Source organism: Centropristis striata, chromosome 7 (assembly GCF_030273125.1).
Source record: "Centropristis striata isolate RG_2023a ecotype Rhode Island chromosome 7, C.striata_1.0, whole genome shotgun sequence".
NCBI classification, from domain to species: Eukaryota; Metazoa; Chordata; class Actinopteri; order Perciformes; family Serranidae; genus Centropristis; species Centropristis striata.
The window spans coordinates 2,272,275-2,290,478 of NC_081523.1; the positions used below are offsets into that span (position 1 = coordinate 2,272,275).

General features: G+C 34.0%; 1 protein-coding gene across 1 annotated transcript in view; it reads right to left on the bottom strand.

Moving 5' to 3' along the window:
• Window positions 1-3,642: 3,642 nt before the first annotated feature.
• Window positions 3,643-18,204, bottom strand: part of cds1 (CDP-diacylglycerol synthase (phosphatidate cytidylyltransferase) 1) — a 59,663-nt gene continuing 45,101 nt past the window's right edge. Inside the window, exons 7-13 of the mRNA XM_059337048.1 lie at window positions 15,384-15,466; window positions 13,683-13,770; window positions 9,629-9,697; window positions 8,291-8,443; window positions 7,080-7,199; window positions 5,719-5,822; window positions 3,643-5,043 (exon numbers count right to left, since the gene is read on the bottom strand). Coding sequence (XP_059193031.1) covers window positions 4,920-5,043; window positions 5,719-5,822; window positions 7,080-7,199; window positions 8,291-8,443; window positions 9,629-9,697; window positions 13,683-13,770; window positions 15,384-15,466 — 741 coding nt within the window. The 3' untranslated portion in view covers window positions 3,643-4,919. The remainder of the gene's footprint in view (window positions 5,044-5,718; window positions 5,823-7,079; window positions 7,200-8,290; window positions 8,444-9,628; window positions 9,698-13,682; window positions 13,771-15,383; window positions 15,467-18,204) is intronic.

Below are 18,204 nucleotides of genomic sequence, written 5' to 3' on the forward strand. Positions count from 1 at the left end.
ATCAAACTGCACCTTGCATATAACATATTTTATATACTTTAAAAGATATGTGCACATTCTCTCTACACATGTCAATAGGGTTGCAAAATTCCCGGAATTTTCAAAGACGGAAACTTTCCATGGGAATTTAAGGGAATTAACGGGACTTAATGGGAATTAACGGGAATTTATTTATCATTTTTGAATGAGTGGGGTTAGGGGATGGGTGATATTGAACCCAACACTCCTGTTTTTGTTCATCCATGAAACAAGTAATTAGAACGTGTTCTACTCTACTTACAAATAAATCTGTTGAAATATCTGTTGAAAACATTTTGTGTGGATGTTTTCTTATGACTTCTGCTTATATTTATGCTTGTATATAATATATTCCCAATTAGTTCTCCTAAATTCCCATTAATTCCCATAATTCCCATTATTCCCATGGAAAGCTTCCAATATGGAATATTTCCAAAATTCCCAAGCTTAACTTCCCATGGAAATTTACCGGAAATTTTCCAGAAATTTACCGGAAATTTTCCGCCCCTTTGCAACCCTACATGTCGTACAGTTTATATCTCGGCTCCCAATGCACTCAGATCTCATGTTATCCTCCATAACATCTCATATTGCCGACTACATTCAAAACTTAATAATTTAACAGTGATTTAATGCATAAGAAGAAGATTTTTTTTGAACAAACACAGAGTCAGAGGATGTAGGAAGCCCCTCCCCTCACAGCTACAGTGCAACTAAAATCATTGGTTGAATCGATAAAGGAAGCATAGTGTCTTTTTTTTTATTCTTTAAAGGAATAGTTCAACATTTTGGGAAATGCACTTTCTGTCGGAGAGTTAGATGAGATCAATTTTTATATTATTAGTCTGGACGCAGGGAAGAAAGCTAGAAAAAAAGCTTTAAAGTTACACCTCTGAAGCTCTTTTATACAACGAGGGGCTTTTATTTTGTACAATTCATTTGCACAATTTATTTCAGCTGCGTAAATGTTTCTTGGATTTATTTTTCTGAGCTTTTGCACCAAATAAAATAATCAATAAATCACATTGTGTTGTACTGTGATATCAAATGTTTTAAGTTTTTCAACTTTGACTCTAGAACCATTTCTTCTGTTCTCACCTTTCACAATAAGAGCCCCAGACCTACAGTATATACTGTATAACTGTTCACTAAAGGGATTTTACATTTCTGCAGATTATTTCACTAAAAAGAAAAAAGCTTACAGTCGCTTACAGGAGACTTTAATATATTTTTTAATATATGTCTTTAAATATTATGTCTCTTGAATGAATGAATAAATGAATAGGCCTAAAAAAGAGAAAAATTCTAAAAGAAAATATATTTACTGTCAATATTATGACAGAAATTACTTTATCAGGAATGTTTATAACAGAAAAAAGACTGATTATTAATTATTAATAAGAAGCTGCATGTTGGATTTTTTAAATCTGTCATTATAATGCACATGTAATGAAAAAAACATGTTTTACTTTAATTAAATATATATTTAAATGATCAAAGTGTGTTTTTTTTCTGCAGCACCTCGATACTTCATGCAGAATATATATTTATTAACAAACATTATGCCTCCCATGATTTGGTTATTGCACTAGTCAATATTGCAATTTTAATGAAAATTTTGTGCAAAATGTTGCAACTTAACTGTTGTTTTTCAAAGTGGGGGGGTTGCGGAAACTTTAATATAATTTTTTTATTATATATTTCTTTAAATATGTGTTTTAAAACAGAAGACACTGAATGTAATAAATAAATAGGCCTAAAAAAGAGAAAAATTCTAAAAGAAAATATATTTATTGTCAGAAATTACTTTATCAGGAATGTTTAGAAAAAAAAAACTGATTATTAACTATTATTAATAAGAAGCTGTATGTTGGATTTTTGAAATCTCATTATAATGCACATGTAATGAAAAAAATATCAAATTAAATTTATATTTTAATGATCAGGGTGTGCAGCACCACGACACTTAATGCAGAATATATATATTTATTAAAACACATTGTGCCTCTAATGATTTGGATATTGCACTAGTCAATATTGCAATTTTAATAAAGATTTTGTGCAAAATGTTGCAACTTAACTGCTGTTTCTCAAAGTGGGGGGGTCACAGAAACTTAAATATGTTTTTTTAATATATGTCTTTAAAAATTATGTCTCTTGAATGAATAAACAGGCCTAAAAAAAGAGAAAAATTCACAAAGAAAATATATTTACTGTCCATATTATGAAGGAAATTACTGTATCAGGAATGTTTATTACAAAAAAAAAAGACTGATTATTAATTATTAATAAGAAGCTGTATGTTGGATTTGTAAAAGCTGTCATTATAATGCACATATAATGAAAAAATATGTTTTACTTTAAATTAAATGATCAAGGTGTGATTTTTTGGGCCTCAGACGTTTCTGCAGCACCACGATACTTAATGCAGAATATATATATATATATATATATATATATATATATATATATATATATATATATTAACAAACATTGTGCCTCCCATGATTTGGATATTGATCTAGTCAATATTGCAATTTTAATAAAAAAATTGTGCAAAATGTTGCAGCTTTGTAGTGAATTTAACTGCTGTTTTTGTTGTTGTTTCACCTGCTTCCAGACACGAGAGTGAAATCAAACTTCTAATCCAATTCTCTGCAAGAATACGCTTTATTTCTCCTCCAAAAAAGTCAAACTATTCCTTTAAAGTATTTAAATGATCTCTCATAAAGGTTCCTGCAGCTCAGCGTCTGTATTTAAGCAGCGACCTCAGATCAAATCTACATCTCTACCTCATAAAAATCTAATTTGTTCATGCTAAAGGCTACAAATAAGTTACATCTCTAAATGTTTGCATATCATTTCTCATAGCTTAAAAGCTTCAAAGTGTTTGTTTTTTTTCTTTTTCCCCAGCAGGTCACACGAGTAGTTATTATAGTATGTATTATGTATTTCTTCAGCTAAATATATTTCAGTATATTTATGTACAAGACGGTAACTTGAGGTGCTGATGCTCTAGTTTCTGCGTTAACATGCCTACAGTCACACTGAGGTGACTTTTAATTGTGCGAGTAATGCTGCGTTCAAGTGCACTCGGAACTCGGAAAAAGATCCGAACTCCGAGTGGGAAAAGGGGACTCGGAACTCGGGATTCCGACTCGGGAATTCAGCCCGAGTAGGTCGGAAATATGTGGAAAATAGTCAGTTTATCTTCAACATTTAGTCCGTTATGTGTTGTTTAATTTAGTATTTCTGTTACTAAAAGTGTAGGATTACTTTGTAGTGGTATTTATACTCTGTTAATTATTAATTTTCTTACTTTATTTATTTTTCTCTTCTCTATCAGTAGCCGGATGATTCTTCAGTATGGCATGTATGTATTAATCTCATTTGTTATAGTTTTTTTTTTTTCTGTATGTACCGTTTTTGTTTATGTTGTTTGTTTGTCATGTTCTATGTCTTTTTAGGGACCCCAGGAAGACAACAGTCGCCAAGGCAACAGCTAATGGGGATCCATTCAATAAACGATAAACAATAAACAATTAAAGAGTATGTGTGAGCGTAGTAGGGACGAAAAAACACAGTAAAAGTGTAAAAAATATTACAGTTTGTCCCATATTTAAACTACATTAGTCTATAAGGTGTAATACTGCACTTCTTTTTATTATATCAAGGAAATTGATAAGATTTAACTATATTTTTGTCTCTTAAGTATTTGCAGAAATACACAATTCCACTCTAAATTTATTCCACAACCATTTAACTGGATGTTGTACCAGCTAGCTGATTTACTTCCATCTATTTTCCGCCGATTATCCAGGGCCGGGTCGCGGGGGCAGCTTCCCCACAATCATTTTCAAATGCTCGAAAGACATCCAAACAAACATTAATTTGCGGAATCTCCAACTTGGATCTTTCGGAGTTCCGGAATCTCCAACTCGCATCTTTCGGAGTTCCGGAATCTCCAACTCGGATCTTTCGGAGTTTCCGGAATCTCCAACTCGGATCTTTCGGAGTTCCGGAATCTCCAACTCGGATCTTTCGGAGTTCCGGAATCTCCGACTCGGATCTTTCGGAGTTCCGGAATCTCCAACTCAGATCTTTCGGAGTTCCGGAATCTCCAACTCAGATCTTTCGGAGTTCCGAGTGCAATTGAACGCAGCATTACTTAGATTCAGACAGAAACCTAAAAGCTAAAAGTTCACGCTGAGGAAGAAGAGGAAGAAGAAGAGGAAGAGGATAAACATGGCTTAGTTTAGCAGGACTGGTGTACATGCTACATGTTTAGTTATGCTGTGAGGTTAGGACCATTAAATATTAGAGCATAGTATATAAAACATGTCTACAGTATTCTGACAGGAAGTCCATCCGCCCCCAAACCAAAAACCCCAGAAAGACGAGAAAGTCCCAACAGTCCGTCTGCTGCAGCTCCGGTCCACCTGCCCCACACGTTGGGCCCAGTTTATGCTGGTAAAAGCTTCAGAAGTCCGTTTCAGTGCAACATTTAGCCGTCCACACATCCAGCAGGCAGCGTCTGTGTGCTTTGGAGTCTGTTTATTCAGTTCAATAAGACTTTTATCTGCAGTCTGGAAGTGTTTTCAGATGATGTGTGCCGGTCCAAGTGGGAAGCAACGAAGCCGCCTATTATTATTATTTTGTTGTTGTTGTTATTGTGGTTTTTTTATTATTATTCCACGTGGTCTGGAGAGTCACCAGTGGAGATGTTTGAGCTGGTTGGTGGGAGGAAGAGTCGCAGGATGACGATGAGACGCTTTGGATCACACAACAAACAGCCGGACCTACAAGAGTGTGTGTCTGTGTGTGTGTGTGTGTGTGTGTGTGTGCATGCTTACACAGACTTCCCAGCCCACCACACACTCTCTCCAGTCCCCCCTGGTGCTTCACTCAGCGGGGGGCAGCATGCCGCGCTCCCTCAGCGTGGCGTGCAGCGTGTGGAAGATGCTGAGCTGCTGTTCAGGTTGAAGCATCAGGAGCTGCTGCAGCACTTTGCTCGGGTTAGGCCCCCTGCAACACACACACAGTATATATGGATTAACTAGGGCCGGGACTTTAACGCGTTAATTAAGAGTAATTAACTACGCAAAAATGAATGAATTATTTTTATGGACACAGAATGCAGTTAAACAGTTAAATCTCAATATATTGTATTGCAATACTCACCATATCGCAAAAAGCTTAACCCTTTATTGGGTGAAGAACTATATTTGGTAACTTCAGTGGATATCTAAATGGTTCCCATGTCTCTCTGTGAGGTCGTATAACCACATGGATTTGTAATATTTAGAGAAAAAAGTTGCAAATTTACTAGATTAAAGTGGCAAATCTACAAGAAAAAAATGTGCAGATTTAAGAGATTTAAAGTGGCAAATCTGTGTGAAAAAAGTCGCAGATTTACGAGAAAAAATAACTTTTTTTCTTGCAGATTCACCACTTTAAATCTCATAAACCTCCGCATTTTTTTCTTGTAGATTTGCCACTTTAATCTCGTAATTTTTTTTTCTCAAAATATTACCAAATTAGAATTTGCAAGTACTCAATTAGTGCTCTATTAAGGGTTAAAAAATACACAGATCGATTTAAAATTCCAAGTGAGCATTGATTAATTATCCCATTCCCCATATCAAATACAAACAGGAAGTAACGTGCTAAGATAAAGTTTTAGATTTGTTCTCTCCTCACCTGATGAAGCTGGCGATGTAGACGTGAGTGAACGTGGCCATCAGGTACTGACAGTCGAAGCGGTCCATGATGCCTCCGTGTCCCGGGATGGTGTTAGCAAAGTCCTGCAGGACAACACAGAGGTTATAACACAGAGGTAATAACACAGAGGTAATAACACAGAGGTAATAACACAGAGGTAATAAATCACAGGTAATAAATCAGAGCTCAGGTACAGTCGGTTTCTATTCTGGTGTTTAAATGCTGTGATGTGCATTAATTCCCTGTCAGACTCGTGCAGCGTCACTATGAAGTGGCTCAGCTGGTGGAGAGATGACTCTGCACAGCTGGGAGCTCCTCCAGACAGAGCTGGGAGCACTGGTGGAGCACTGGTGGAGCACTGGTGGAGCTCAGTGGTGACAGCATTACGCTGCAGTTTCCTCCTCAGCCTGCAGGAAGGACTGTCTGCTGCAGTGTGGCGGATTAAACCCAGCGTCGCTCAGCTTCCTGTCACTTTAAGTCAAATCTTTGCTCCTCACTCCAGCTGAAGTGGTCCAACCAGTTTACTGCTTATTCAAATGTTTCCTTTAACCTCCTCTGTGTGTCTGAGAGCTCCAGACAAGTGCATTCTACTCAGTGTTAAAATAGTGAAAGATATTAACCACTAACTTGTTGATAAAATGGAAAATAATGAGCTGATAAATCCTGAAAAAAAGTGATTCTAAAAGAAGATGCTAAAACAACAAAATGATACTTTATAGGCACAATTCCATTATTTAGTTTTCCCTCTAGTGAGTTTCCCTCCGCCTCGGCTCGGTTCTTTCTGAGCCGCTAGTGACTAGACGACACTGATTGGAAACGGCTGAGGCGCCGATTTCACGTGATTCATTTGCAGACTGGTGCAGGGAGGCAAACCAGGAAGTGATTTAAGCTGCATTCTACCAAAAATTCCAGCAGGGGGCGCTAAGTTTGGCTGCAAAAACATTTCTGTCCATTCATTTCAATGCAAAATGACAAAAGCTTTATTAGCTCAGAAATGTTTTTTAGGACAACACTATGGTCTCAATCACTAGTAAAACATCTTCTTCAAGACAATCTGATGTTAATAGTGTAAATAATGGAACGTTTAGAAGAAAATAGAAGATAAAGAATCGTATGATTTGGGGGCGGGGCTACCTTTGATTGACAGGTCACTAACAAGGCGAGCCGTCATCAGGAGAGAAGCAGAACAATGCGTATCCACGGCAACGTGTCAATAAAGTTATATAGATATGAAAAAAAGGAGGTTTAGTGGTTTGGTCTCATAACTAATAATATCCCCAAATTAAAGAAAGTAGATCAGAGGTCCGGACTGTAGGAAGAGAAACTGAGATGTTGTTTACTTTTATTTTGAAGGCTCGCTTGAAGCCGCTGGCGAAGAATCCACCGAACGGCCCGATGAGAGAACCGAAGGACGAGAGGAAGATGCTGTGGATCTGGAACGGGTACAGGGTCACCGTTTTCTGGAGGAGAAACCAGGAGAAACACTGAATTAACTTAAAGTCACTCTGATCTTCTCTCTCCTGATTAGGGTTGTCACCATACTAAAATGTTCAACTCGATACCGATACTCGATACCATTTTCGATACCACAAAGATAAAAACAAAGACCCCAAAATTTAACAGAAATATTTTTATTAACAAGAAAAATGCAACATGTAAAAATGAACAGAACAGAATATTTTCTCTTAGGTTATTAAGTTTACTGTTATACTGTATGTTTTATGTGGTAATTATGTTTGATGTTTGTTTGTGTCTAGTTTAGTTTTAATGTTATTTCATGTGTTAAAGTTCTTATTTATTATTGTTGTTTTATTTATTTATTTAGGTTGGTTTTGTGATTTTTTGTTGTTCTTTTTTTTATTTTATTTTTTTTTTTTTACTGTTTGTCCATTGGTGACTTATGTTGTGTTTTGTTTAAATTAATAATAAATAAAATAAAAAAATTAACAGAACCACAGGTTAAATATTTATAATAAAAACAGAAAGAAGAAAAAAAAGGAATTTTTTTTTTTAATATTGTATCCAGATACTACGGAAGCCCTGAACCGCAAGTGAAGAAATTTTTTTTTGAGATGTTATCTTGTTATTTCGAGATCATTTCTCGTTATTTCAAGACAATATCTCATTATTTCGAGATAATACACATATGTAAAAAAAAAAATATTAAAAAAAAAAAAAAATCTTCCAAATTTTTTTTTTCTTCAGATATTATCTAATTTTTTCGAGATCATATCTCGTTATTTCAAGATAACACACCTATGTAAAAAAAAAAAATATATTAATATAGACAAGATAACGTCTCCAAAAAAATTTCTTCACTTGCGGTTCAGGGCTTCCGTAGGATACAACATTTTAGTATCGATACTTTTTGAGTATTGATACTTTTGACAACCCTACTCCTGATTGATCCTGAAGCATTGAGATGCACCTGTAAACCATATTTTTCCAATAACTAAACATCGAGTATATTATAAGTGTTCAGGTTATTTAAACTGGTCTCAGTTTATTTATATTTCTAAATATTTTAATTTAAAGGGATGAACAGTCTTACCCATCTGATTACGTTCTGCAGCACAGCAGGCAGCGTGTACTCCTGCATGACGAAGATATCGGAGGGTTCACACTCCACCGTGAAGCCGTTGGTCTCACTGTTGAAGCCCACGGGACAAACAAAGTTCTGGAACTGAGACAGCAGGTAGGCCAGCTGACACAGGACACAAAGAAAGATCAGAATTAAACTTTATTAATATATATATTTATAGTGCACTCAGGGTCATTGAGCATGCATTACAGGAGAAAAAACAGCATGAAACATGTACTTTTTGCACTAAATACACACAAAAAAAAGTGATTTATTATCTTCTGTATCACTGAAATCAAACAGGACTGAGTATTAATGATAGTGAGAACTTTCTGAGTTTTATGAAAGTTTGGTATAAACAGCTGACAAATGTTTTAATATGCATTTTGAATAATTTTAGTTTTTAAACCCACTGAGGTCTGGACATATTAGAGCCCCATAGATATATTGGTTGATCATAATATTGATATATTATTATATTATCAGCGTAAATAAACAGAAAAAAGTTGCAAATTTACTAGATTAAAGTGGCAAATCTACAAGAAAAAAAGTCACAGATTTAAGAGATTTAAAGTGGTGAATCTGCACGAAAAAAGTTGCAGATTTACAAGAAAAAAGTGTGAAAAAACAACTTTTTTCTCGCAGATTCACCACTTTAAATCTCATAAATCTGAGCATTTTTTCTCGTAAATTTGCCACTTTAACCTCGTAAACTTTTTTCTCAAAATTTTCCCCCCTTCCCCCGGGTCTGTATGTTGTTGTTTTTTTTTTTACTTAAAATAAAAGTGCAAAAAAAAAAATAATAATAATAATATATTCATATTATGCACTTTCCTCACATATATTTATACTTTTATTATGATTTATTTAATTATATTTTATGTATTTAATGTTTTTCTTAAATCAATTGTTTTATAGCTTCTTATATTTTTTTAAATTCGATTTCATATTTTTTTATATTTATTATTTTATTATATTCTGTGTTTTAACAGCTTCTGATAGTTTTATATAATATTTTGTTTTATTCTTTTTATGTTTTTTTAAGTATATATATATATATATATATATTTATTTATTTATTTTTTATATTATAGAATCTTTCAGCAAAAGCATTCCACGTGATTATAGCTTCTTATATTTTTTTTAATTCGATTTCATATTTTTTTAACACATTCTGGCTGTATGTAATATCCTCCAATATTCTCTAGGGTTGAAATTTGGAATTTGCAAGTATTTCAATGAGTGTCCTATTAAAGGGATAGACAGAGCATGTGAAGGAGGAAGTTAAAGCAAATAAAGTGAACTCACGATGAAGCCAAAGACCACCGTGGCGAAGTATCCTCCGATGAATCCCTCCCAGGTCTTCTTGGGTGAAAGCTGCAGGGTCACAAACAGAAACAGAGGCTCTTTCACATCATGATGACATCATGGTGGCCACAGAGTCCATGTGATGTTAAATAAACCTCTTTTCTTCCTGCTGTGAGTTAACTGAATGTGTCTTGTGTTGCTGCGGCTGATTGATGCTCTGCAGAAACGTCCTCCAGTCTCTTTAACACACTTATTCCTGTTTATCTGGTGGAGTTCAGGAGTTGGAAGCAACATAAATGGACTCTTTAAGAGTGGAGTTGGACCCTGCAGTGTTAATGGGTTAATTACTGAAAGACTTCCTCTCTTACAGGACTGATAGAGAGTTATTTCTCAACAGTGAGAAGCTGCCAGTCGACTCAGAGCTGATGGGATGTTAAACAGCAGAGATGCCACCAGATGATGCTGTGGAGGAGAATATATGGAGCCAAACAAACTCCATCCATCCATTTGGTTTTCAGACATTTATTTGGCTCAGTGTTAAGAGGTATTTGCCCAGGCTTTCACTGGAGCCACACACACACACACACACACACAAAAAGACAAAAAAGACACAAAAAAAGACAAAAAAGACACAAAAAAGACAAAAAAAAGACCAAAAGAAGACACAGAAAAGACACAAAAAGACAAAAAAGACACAAAAAAGACAAAAAAGACACAAAAAAGACAAAAAAAGACCAAAAGAAGACACAGAAAAGACACAAAAAAGATTAAAAAAAGACACAAAAAAGACCAAAAGAAGACAATGAAAAGACACAAAAAAGACACCAAAAGACAAAAAAGACCAAAAGAAGACACTGAAGACACAAAAAGACACAAAAGAAGACACAAAAAGACAAAAAAGACACAAAAAGACCAAAAGAAGACACTGAAGACACAAAAAAGACAAAAAGACCAAAAGAAGACACAGAAAAGACACAAACAAGACACAAAAATATGTAAAATCACACACACACACACAAAAGACAAAAAAGACACAAAAGAAGACAATGAAAAGACACAAAAAGACAAAAAAGACACAAAAAAAGACAAAAAAGACCAAAAGAAGACACAGAAAAGACACAAAAAGACAAAAAAGACACAAAAAAGACCAAAAAGACCAAAAGAAGACAAAAAGACCAAAAGAAGACAATGAAAAGACACAAAAAAGACACAAAAAAGACACAAAAAGACAAAAAAGACCAAAAGAAGACAAAAAGACCAAAAGAAGACAATGAAAAGACACAAAAAGACACAAAAAGACCAAAAGAAGACACTGAAGACACAAAAAAAGACAAAAAAGACAAAAAGACCAAAAGAAGACACAGAAAAGACACAAACAAGACACAAAAATATGTAAAATCACACACACACACACACACACACACACACACACACACACACAAAAGACAAAAAAGACACAAAAGAAGACAATGAAAAGACACAAAAAGACAAAAAAGACACAAAAAAGACAAAAAAGACACAGAAAAGACACAGAAAAGATAAAAAAAGACACAAAAAAGACCAAAAGAAGACAATGAAAAGACACAAAAGAAGACACAAAAAGACAAAAAGAAGACACAGAAAAGACACAAAAAGACACAAAAATATGTAAAATCACACACACACACACACACACACACACACACACACACACACACACAGCTGCTGAGATCCAGACGAGTAGAAATATAAATTATCTGATCTAACTGTGTGTTTTCTACCTCAACTGGCTCCTTTCAACACAAACTATCTCACTTCTATTAGAGGTGGGAAGAAAAAAATCGATACAGCATAGTATCGTGATATTTTGCCCAGCAATATTATATCAATTCATGGCCACCAAGTATTGATATTTAGCCAGCGGGCCGTCAGCATTTTTGTTGTTTTTCCTGAGGCCGTACCCGGCTTACTTTTAGTTTGTGAAGAGAGATGGTGCTTGAGAAGTTTTTTGAGAATGTCCAAGGAGGCAGCATTTCAGGTTTTTATCAGGAGTCCCAGAGTTGAACTGAGCCCCAAAAGTTTTTAATTTGGTGCGCACCAAACTATGCTGCCTCATTGGACATTTTCAACTCACTAAACCCGCAATCAGTGCCCAATTTTTTTAGTCATCCTTTGTATTGTAATGTAAAGCGTCCTTGGGTTTCTTGAAAGGTGCAATATACATTTAAATTATTATTATTTTAACTCCTTCACATGTGGCAGCAACTCATTGCAAATCTAAGCAAGCAAATCAATGCATTTTTTCAGCAGAGTTAACCTGATGCTGCCAGATTGTTTGTTACACAGAACCATCTGAGAAGTTTGGAAAAGGGGGAAAAACCTGGCAGGTGATTGGATGTTTTTAGTTGGAGGCTACGGCAGCTAAGCTGCAAAAAGGACAGATTTAAGAATACTTTTTGACCTAATGCAGTTGCACTTTATAATGACTCCCCTTTTAGTAAGGACAGAAGAATATTTATTTAAACTTAAGCTTAAGCTGCTTATACTCTATGTATACATCAAACTGTATTTTTGCACATGTATATTTGCACACCTGTTTATTTACACACCTGTATATTTGCACACCTGTTTATTTACACACCTGTATATTTGCACACCTGTTTATTTACACACCTGTATATTTGCACACCTGTTTATTTACACACCTGTATATTTGCACACCTGTTTATTTACACACCTGTATATTTGCACACCTGTTTATTTACACACCTGTTTATTTACACACCTGTATATTTGCACACCTGTTTATTTACACACCTGTTTATTTACACACCTGTATATTTGCACACTTGCTGTAACTGTTATCTATGAGAAACAGCTACTAATGCACATGGACCATCCATTCACCTTCCTCTGTACTAGGCTATGTATTGTGGGCTCATGTTCTGTATAGGTGGAATATATACGTATACATGTGTTGTGCTGTGTTGTGTTGTGTTGTGTTGTGTTGTGTGTTGGCTGCTGGAACACCTAAATTTATCTGCTGGGATGAATAAAGTATATCTTATCTTATCTTATCTTATCACACTCTTTTAATGGAATCTGAAATACTCCAGATTCTGATATAACTAATGCTATTGTATGCTCTAAATCAGCTGTTCTCAACCTTGGGGTCGGGACCCCAATTGGGGTCGCGAGATGATTTCTGGGGGTCGCCAAATCATTTTGGAAGTCAGCTCTGTCTCCACTGTGTTAAAGTGTTTTAGTCTTTTTGGTCACTTAATGTCTTTTTTTTGTCAATTTGTGTGTTTTTTGTCATTTTGTGTGTTTTTTTTTATCATTTTGGGGTAAATTGTGTGTCTTTTTTGGTCATTTTGTATCTTTTTTGTGTCTTTTTGGTCATTTTGTTTCTTTTTTGGGTCATTTTGTTTCTTTTTTGGGTCATTTTGTGTCTCTTTTGGTCATTTTGTGGCTTTTTTTATCTTTTGTGGTCAATTTGTGTCTTTTTTGGTCATTTTGTTTCCCTTTTTTGGTCAATTTGTGTCTTTTTTGGGTGATCTGAACTGTGCGTGTGAGATTGTGTTCAGTGAGCGGGGGTCACGGACAACATGCATGTTAAATTGGGGGTCGCGACTCAAAAAGGTTGAGAACTACTGCTCTAAATAACCCTTTTAATAAAGTAATCTTAGAAACAAACAGCCAGTAGCTCCTCACAGGGCGCCGACTGGTCAGAACCTCCAGTTGTGCGACTCAAACGCATTACTTGGAATCCGTGAATAGCTAACCTGTAAAGGTAACAGAAGAGTAGCAGAACCAAAGGCTGCTGACTTCTATCCAACCTCTCATGTGAAAACCTCAATAGATGCCTTGAATGTAATGTCATTTTTCAAACCTCATAAAATGATAAATAAATAACTAATTTTTATGTATTTTCACGATTGTGAAGACAGATGATTCTCAACTGATGCTGATGTGTTGATGCGTTAACATACTCTTCTGATAAACAACAGTAAAGCTTCTATATGTGATGTAAAACCCCTAAAAGGAGAAGAACGTCAGGCAGGAAGTGAATTACCTTGATCAGTGGAGTCCTTCCAAAGAAGAATCCAAACAGATAAGCCATGATGTCGTTGCAGATCACAATAGAGATCGGGACAATAAACCTGGAAACAAACAGAGATCCACTGTGTTAAAAGGTGAAACAGAGAGTTAAACATTCATACTCTGAAATATGATCAATTCTGGAAAATGTGTCTGTACAACTATGAATTTAAAACTACAAAAAAGTTCATTATTATTATTAATCTAGTTGACTGAATCACTTCTAATCTACAGGTGCATCTCAATAAATTGGAATATCATAAAAAAGTTTATGTCCACTTTAAATCTCAAATCTGCATTTTTTTCTCGTAGATTTGCCACTTTAATCTTGTAAACTTTTTTCTCAAAATATTATTCTGGCTGTATGTAATATCCTCCAATATTCTCTAGGGTTGACATTTGGAATTTGCAAGTATTTCAATGAGTGTCCTATTAAGGGTTAAAGTGGTGAATCTGGGAGAAAAAAGTTGCTTTTTTCCCCACTTTTTTCTCGCAAATCTGCGACTTTTTTTGCACAGATTTGCCACTTTAAATCTCTTAAATCTGCGACTTTTTTCTTGTAGATTTGCCACTTTAATCTAGTAAATTTGCAATTTTTTTCTCGAAATATTACCTGAAGTTACCAAATATAGTTCTTTGCCTGATAAAGGGTTATCTATATCAGCTGTTCTCAACCTTGGGGTCGGGACCCCAATTGGGGTCGCAAGATGATTTCTGGGGGTCGCCAAATCATTTTGGAAGTCAGCTCTGTCTCCACTGTGTTAAAGTGTTCATGTGTTCATGTGTTTTAGTCTTTTTGGTCACTTAATGTTTTTTTTTTGTCATTTTGTGGGGGTTTTTTTGTCATTTTGTGTCTTTTTTTTTTGTCATTTTGTGTCTTTTTTTTTGTCATTTTGTGTCTTTTTTTTGTCATTTTTTGTATTTTTTTTTGGTCAATTTGTGTCTTTTTTGATCATTTTTTCCCCTTTTTTGGTCATTTCGTGTGTTTTTTAGTCATTTGTGTCTTTTTAGTCATTTTGTGTCTTTTTTTGGTCATTTTGTGGTCAATTTGTGTCTTTTTTCGTCATTTTGTGTCTTTTTTCGTCATTTCGTTTCCTTTTTTGGTAATTTTGTGTCTTTTTTTAGTCATTTTGTGTCTTTTTTGGTCAATTTGTGTCTTTTTTGGTCAATTTGTGTCTTTTTTTTGGTCATTTTGTGTCTTTTTTTGGTCATTTTGTGTCTTTTCTGGTCATTATGTGTCTTTTTTGGTCATTGTGTTTACTTTTTTTTGTTATTTTGTTTCTTTTTTGGGTGATCTGAACTGTGCGTGTGAGATTGTGTTCAGTGAGTGGGGGTCACAGATAACATGCATGTTAAATTGGGGGTCGCGACTCAAAAAGGTTGAGAACTACTGATCTATATGACTCAATACTTGGTTGGAGCCGTTTGACTTGAACTACTGAAATGGACTTTTCATCATATTCTAATTTACTGAGATGCACCTGTAAATACTTTTCTGATTAAAACAGAATATGCTTTATTTGTATGAAGACTTGTATTTGATGACTTGTTGCCTCGGGTCGCTGCATGAAGAGCACCACAACAGTGAGAAGACACTTGCGACGACACGACACGTGCAGCGACAGTCAGAGACAACAAGACATGTTTTTTTTTTTCCTCTGAGCCGTCTGCTTACCAGATCATTCCTTCAAACAGGTTCTGAATGACAAGGTGGGACTGAGTTACCACAATCAACAGGGTCACATGGGTCCAAGCAAACTGGAATGGCAAACACAAACACAAACACCACAGTGTCACTGCCGCGCCTGCTCACAAGTCGGCTCGTGTCAGAAATAGTGAATCATACAAACAGACAGACGAGATGAATGCAAACACATGAGAGAGTGAGAAGAGCAGGCAGCGGGTGGAAAAGCAAACATTTTGGGGTGATTTATCGGGCATTTTTAAACAAGAATTTTGTGAAATTGCATGCAATAAAATAGTGAGAGTAAGGAAAATAACGCAGCAGCAAAATAAAACCAACAGGACTGAATCTTCAAGCTGAGAAAGTGTTTTCTTTTGCAGTTAAAATGACTTTATAGTGACACTTTTTTACATTTTATTTTTTTTATATTTTTTTTACAACAATTTTAATGTCTCTTACGTCAAATATTTATAAATTCAAGCAGCCATTCAAGAACTAAATAAATAAATATAAATAGTCTGAATAAAACAAAGATAATAATAATATTAATATATGTATAATTAAAAATAAATAAATACATTTATTTAATTATATTTTATAAATAGTTTTTTCTTAAATCGGTTGTTTTATAGCTTCTTATATTTTGTTCTTATATTTTTTTTAATTTGATTTCATATTTTTTATTTAATTATATTCTGTTTTAACAGCTTCTAGTACTTTTATATCATATTTTATTTAATTCTTTTTATGTTTTTTTTTGTCTTTTGCAAAAAAAACTGCACTTTTCAATACATAGCTTTGACGAATTACATACAACATTTTTAATGTCTCTTATGTCAAATATTTATAAATTCAACCAGCCATTAAAGAACTAAATAAAAAGTAGTATAAATAAAATAGAGATATTATAGTGATATATATATAAATTCATATTGTGCACTTTCCTTACATCTATTTATACTTTTGTTATGATTTATTAAATTCTATTTTATGTATTTATTGTATGTATTTAGTATTTAATGTTTTTCTTAAATCGATTGTTTTATAGTTTCTTATTTTCTTTTCTTTTTATTCGATTTTATATATTTTTATATGTATTATTTAATTATATTCTCTGTTTTAACAGCTTCTGATACTTTTATATAATATTTTATTTAATTATTTTTATGTTTTTTTTCTAAATAAAAGTGCAAAAAATAAATAATAATAATAATATATTCATATTATGCACTTTCCTCACATCTATTTATACTTTTATTATGATTTATTAAATTATATTTTATGTATTTAATGTTTTTCTTAAATCAATTGTTTTATAGCTTCTTATATTTTTTTAATTCGATTCCATATTTTATATTTATTATTTTATTATATTCTGTTTTTTTAACAGTTTCTGATACTTTTCTATCATATTTTATTTAATTATTTTTAGGTTTTTTGTTTTTTTTAAATATATATTTTTTAATATTATAGAGTCTTTCGGCAAAAGCATTCCACGTGATTGGACCATTACAAAAAGAGTGTCAGTAAATATATTAACTTTAATTTACAGTGCATCTAACCAAATATTTATCTAAAGTCAAAAGCTTTGATATATTTTTTTCATATATATCCACAACAATCTGTATAATCCCGAGACATCCTTCGTCCATTTTAAACTTTTATGTCTGTTATAATTAAGTTGAATAGCTGACAAGGGAATTTAAGTCTAAAAAGTGACACTTTAAAGCATAAATCTGTCTGCAACAATTTCAAATTAAACTAAACAAATAAAACAAATGACTGAAACTTCAATGAGTCACATGCAAAATACCATAATAAATACTTATTGAGTTACTAATAAAGTTAGTTTGTGCCAATGAAATGTGGAGCAACAAATCAATGGCAGAAGAAGCAGAACAGATGCATGTGAAGTGAGATAAAGCTGGAGCCATTGCAAAAGTCCTGCATTTATACAGGATAAAATTCTAGATATTGTAATGTGGACAAATTATCAAGTAATACAAACTCAAACATAGAACATAAATGTGTTTCAAAGCAGCTGAACAGTGAGTGAAGTCCAAAAAGACTTCTACAATGGCAACAATCAGAGCACAGGATGAGTTTAAAGAATGTTTTCAGAAAGACAGTGGAAGCAAAGAGTGGAGAAAACAAGTGGACGTAACCTCCGGCTCGGAAAAGTGAGGCATTCTTTCTAATGGCCAGCAGGGGGCGACTCTACTGGCTGCAAAAAGAAGTTAGATTGTATGGAAGTCTAGATCTTCTGACTTGATTTATTACCTAAGAAAACATGTTTCTACCTCTAAGTTTATGACCTAAATCTCTAGTTTTAACTCTTTACTTTAATATCGTGATGCTTATTTTATAAATATTGATCCTATTTAGAGTGAAATAGACGATAAAGCAGAAAATGACGTTTCAATTGCGAGCTGTCATTCGGGATAGTAACATTTTAGTAATGTTTATCTATAGCACTGTTAACATTTAAGTAGCTGTAAACTTGTATTTAGGTGTTATACATGTTTGTAACATTTTGGTTAGCCTAAAATGGCCTTGTTCTACTTTCAGTTGTACTAAAAGATACTCTAAGGAGTCAGCTGTTCCATTTTTCCTGGTAAGTACATTTTGTTTTAAGCCTCGTTTTCCCGAGCCACAATTAGCATCCCAAATATGGTCACATCTGGCTAATGGCCAGCAGGGGGCGACTCTACTGGCTGCAAAAAGAAGTTAGATTGTCTAGAAGTCTATATCTTCTGACTTGATTTATTACCTAAGAAAACATGTATCTACCTCTGAGTTTATGGCCTAAATA